The 4,197-nt window shown below is 34.1% G+C and overlaps 1 protein-coding gene across 1 annotated transcript; it reads right to left on the bottom strand.

The window, feature by feature from the left end:
- Positions 2,466 to 3,896, bottom strand: LOC109353980. The gene has a single exon (XM_019596334.1). It carries the CDS (start codon positions 3,894 to 3,896, stop codon positions 2,466 to 2,468), a length of 1,431 nt encoding a protein of 476 aa, XP_019451879.1.

Below are 4,197 nucleotides of genomic sequence, written 5' to 3'. Positions count from 1 at the left end.
ACCTCTTTCAAGATTCAATTGTATTATAGTATAGGGTTATGTCGAACCACAAGGAATTTCCTAATAAAATAAATCATATGAATATGTCAATGCACAAATAATAGGTTAAACAAATTTTGTTCGTTTTTCGGTTTTATTTGCACATAAATAAATTAACAATAAAAATAAATTAAGTATTCACAAATTCTTGAGGAGACAAGATTAATTTGAATAAGGAAAAGATTTCTCAACTTCTTATGAGTTTGAACTACTTAGACAATTTCTTATGTTTTACCTTGATTAACTCCAAACACCAAGTTCTAAAATCCTCCTTTTAGTGTATGTCCTAAAATGGTAGAATGATAATCACTTATATTTATTACTAAACAATATTACGTCCATAAAGAGACTAGGTTGTCACACCCTAGTCATTGAAGACTCTAATATTGAAGTAGTAATGAATATAAGATCTTAAGAAAAGTATGCTTAACTTGGCAAATAAACTAAGTAGTACAACTACTTCTTAGTTTATTTGTTAAGTGTTGGAGACAAGTAATTTTATTGACTTGAAATCATTTTTTGGGTGATCAATCTAAAAAGAGAATTAAGTACTTCGCAAACAAATAAAATTAACCAAAGTATCAACTTGAATGATTAAAATTCAATCTTTTAGAATATAAGAAGATGTAGAAAATATATAACCTTATTCAAAATAAAATGTTAGGAGCATGAGCCATCCATCCAAGGATTGGATACTTTTGTTGCGGTTATGTTCCTATTGTAATGTCCCCCACAGGCTGAATTATGGCAGTGCCATAATATTTTCTGGGCCTCATTTTCATCAACACATCGTCTAATAATATTATCGGTTCCTTCTTTAAATAAGTATGGTTTATCCTAGACGTATTGATTCACTTTTTTGAGAAATTTTTTTTGTTGATAATTAAAGTGTTCAGGAATTATACCTGTGGCTTTAAAATTTGATATATCAGCAAACCATGGTCTTTTTTGAAGTTGAAATAGCTTTTCATAAGGGAATGTTTATGCTATTTCTTGTTCTCTTAACGCGACTTCTGTATTACCCAATCTTGACAAATGATCTGCCACTTGGTTTTCTTTACCACTCTTGTCACAGATTTCTAAATCAAATTCCTGCAAAAGCCACACCCATCTAATTAATCATGGATTGGAATCGGGTTTCTTTAGAAGATATTGGATTGCGGCATGATCAGTATAAACAATTGTTTTTGCCCCAATCAAATAGCTTCTAAAATTTTCCAATGCAAACACTATTGCTAGCAGTTCTTTTTCAGTTGTAGCATAATTAATTTGTGCTTCATTTAGAACTTTGCTAGCATAGTGTATTGCATGAAAAAACCGTTCCCTTCTCTGTCCTAGTTCTGTACCAACTTCATAATCGCTTGCATTACACATTAGTTCAAATGGGGATTTCCAGTTTGATGCAATAATGACAGGAGCAGTTACCAAGCATAATTTTAATTGTTTAAATGCTTCTAAACAGGAATTATCAAAATTAAAGACATAATCTTTTAATTGTAAGTTGCATAAGGGCTTAGCTATTTTGGAGAAGTCCTTGATAAATATACGATAAAACCCAGCATGTCCGAGAAAGCTTCTGATTCATTTAACATTAGCTGGAGGAGGTAGCTTCTCAATCACTTCTATCTTAGCTTTATCAACTTCTAATCCTTTAGCTGAAATTTTGTGCCCAAGTACAATTCCTTCAGTGACCATGAAATGACATTTTTCCCAATTCATAACCAAATTAGTCTGCTCGCATCTTGCCAAAACTGTCTCCAAATTTGTCAAGCAAGCTTCGAAAGAGTCTCCGAATACAGAAAAATTGTCCATGAAGACCTCGATGCATTTCTCCACCAAATCAGCAAAGATAGCCAGCATGCATCTTTGAAAAGTTGCAGGAGCATTACATAGTCCAAATGGCATTTTTCTGTATGCATAAACGCCAAATGGACATGTAAATGCAAATTTTTCTTGGTCCAATGGTTCCACATCAATTTGATTGTATCCGGAATACCCATCCAGGAAACAGTAGAAGACTTTTCCAGCTAATCTTTCCAACATTTGATCCATGAAGGATAGAGGAAAATGGTCTTTTCTTGTGGCGGTGTTAAGTTTGTGGTAATCAATGCAAACTCTCTAACCAGTAACAACTCTGGTTGGAATGAGTTCATTGTTTTGATTTTGGATTACCTTCATCCCTAATTTTTTAGGCACCACTTGGACTGGACTTACCCATTTTCTATCAGAAATGGGGTAAATCATGCCAACCTCTAACATTTTTACAACCTCTTTCCTTACTACTTCCTTCATTGCCGGATTAAGTCTTCTTTGTGGTTGAGCACATGGTTTGTAATCATCTTCCATCATGATTTTATGCATGCAATATGATGGATTGATGCCTTTGTGATCTTTTAAGGTCCATCCCAGTGCTGCTTGATGCTTTTTCAAGACTTGTATAAATTTTTCTTCTTCCAATTTGGACAACTCACTATTAATGATATCTGGATTGTGGCTTCCCCCTTTAAGAAAACATATTTCAATTGGGACGGTAATTCCTTCAGCTCCAGTTCTGATTCTTTTTCGGCTAGTCCATTTGGATTTTGGTGGAGAAATAATTCATTAGAAAAATGTCTGATGATTTCTTCCTCCACTTTATTTTCTCGTATCTCCGAGGATTTGTCAGGTCGAGGGTGTTCTGCACAGATTTCTTCAATAACATCTAGTTGTAGACATTGCCCTTTATCCTTCGGATGATGCATCACATGGAAAATGTCAAATTTGATTTCGTCGTCTGCAACTTGGACTAGGAATTTGCCATTTTCCATGTCGATCCCCATTTTTGCTGTCTTCGTAAAGGGTCTCCCTAAAATGAGTGGGATCTCCGTATCTTCAGTTATGTCAATGATAGCAAAATCAACTGGGATCAAGAATTTTTCCACTTTGACCAGAACATCCTCTTCAACTCCTTCAGGATATTTTATGGATCTATCTCCTAGTTGCAAGGAAAACCTTGTAGGCTTTAATTGAATTCCTCCGATTCTTTTCATCATGGACAGTGGCATCAAGCTTACGCTGGCTCCAAGATCAACAAGAGCTTTGCCTACGGACACATTTCCAATAGTAACTGGAATGGTCACACTGCCTGGATCTTTAGATTTGTGAGGAATGTCTGTTTGAAGAATTGCACTACAAGTGGCATTGAGTGAAAAAACTTCTTTTTCTTGATATCTCCACTTTTTGGATAGCAGTTCTTTCATGAACTTAGAGTAGATTGGCATTTGCTCCAAGACCTCAGCAAAAGGGATGTTGATTTGCAGAGTTTTGAATATTTCCATGAATCTTGTGAACTGTTCTTCTTTTTTGGCTTTTAATGGAGCTATCAGGTAGGGTATTTTTTTTTGTAATAATGAGTTTTGTTTTTCTTCCTTTCTTACCTCACTAGTCTCTTTTTCGTTTTCTTCTTTTTTATTTTTTTCATCTAATCTTTCGTTTTTTTTTTCAACTCCACCAACTATCTTTCCACTTCGAGTTGTAACACTTTCACAAAATTCTGACTTGACCAGGTAAGTTTTTGTCAAGTTATTGATTTCTTCTTCTATTTTTGTGAGAGCAGCATTGGTGTTTTGTTGATGGTTGATAGTGGTTTGCATGAATTGGTCTAGAATTTTCTCCAAATCGTCATGATAAGTGGGAGTTGATTGGAAATCATAGACATTTTGATTGTTTGCACAATTATTGCACCAAGAACTTTCTCTGTTGGTTTGCTTTATTTGTTCAGGAAGATCTTGAATTTTTTGATGGACCATATAGAGCCTAGATTGAAATTCTCTGATGAATTGCTCAATTTCTTGTTGCAGATCAACATGTTGGTCCATGTTTGAAAATTTGAGATCAAAATGAATCGTTTTGTCTATTTCCAAAAGAGAAGAGATTAGTATGTAAAGAAATCTAAATGTACATGTTTGTATAAATTAAATTAATTTCTACAAATTCAAGACTAATTTTATGCACAATTATTTGATTAATGACATATAAATATGAAATGTTTTATTATTAAAGCAATTCCTCGGCAGCGGCGCCAATTTGTTGAAAACAGAATTCGAGAGGGGTTTTTCCTTTTCATTTTCTCGTTGTGTTCTTTTTAAGTAAGTGAACTCGGTTTTATTCTTTCTTCGC

The sequence above is a fragment of the Lupinus angustifolius genome, chromosome LG08 (assembly GCF_001865875.1).
Source record: "Lupinus angustifolius cultivar Tanjil chromosome LG08, LupAngTanjil_v1.0, whole genome shotgun sequence".
In the NCBI taxonomy this organism is placed as follows: Eukaryota; Viridiplantae; Streptophyta; class Magnoliopsida; order Fabales; family Fabaceae; genus Lupinus; species Lupinus angustifolius.
This window is presented reverse-complemented; position numbering and strand designations above follow the sequence as displayed.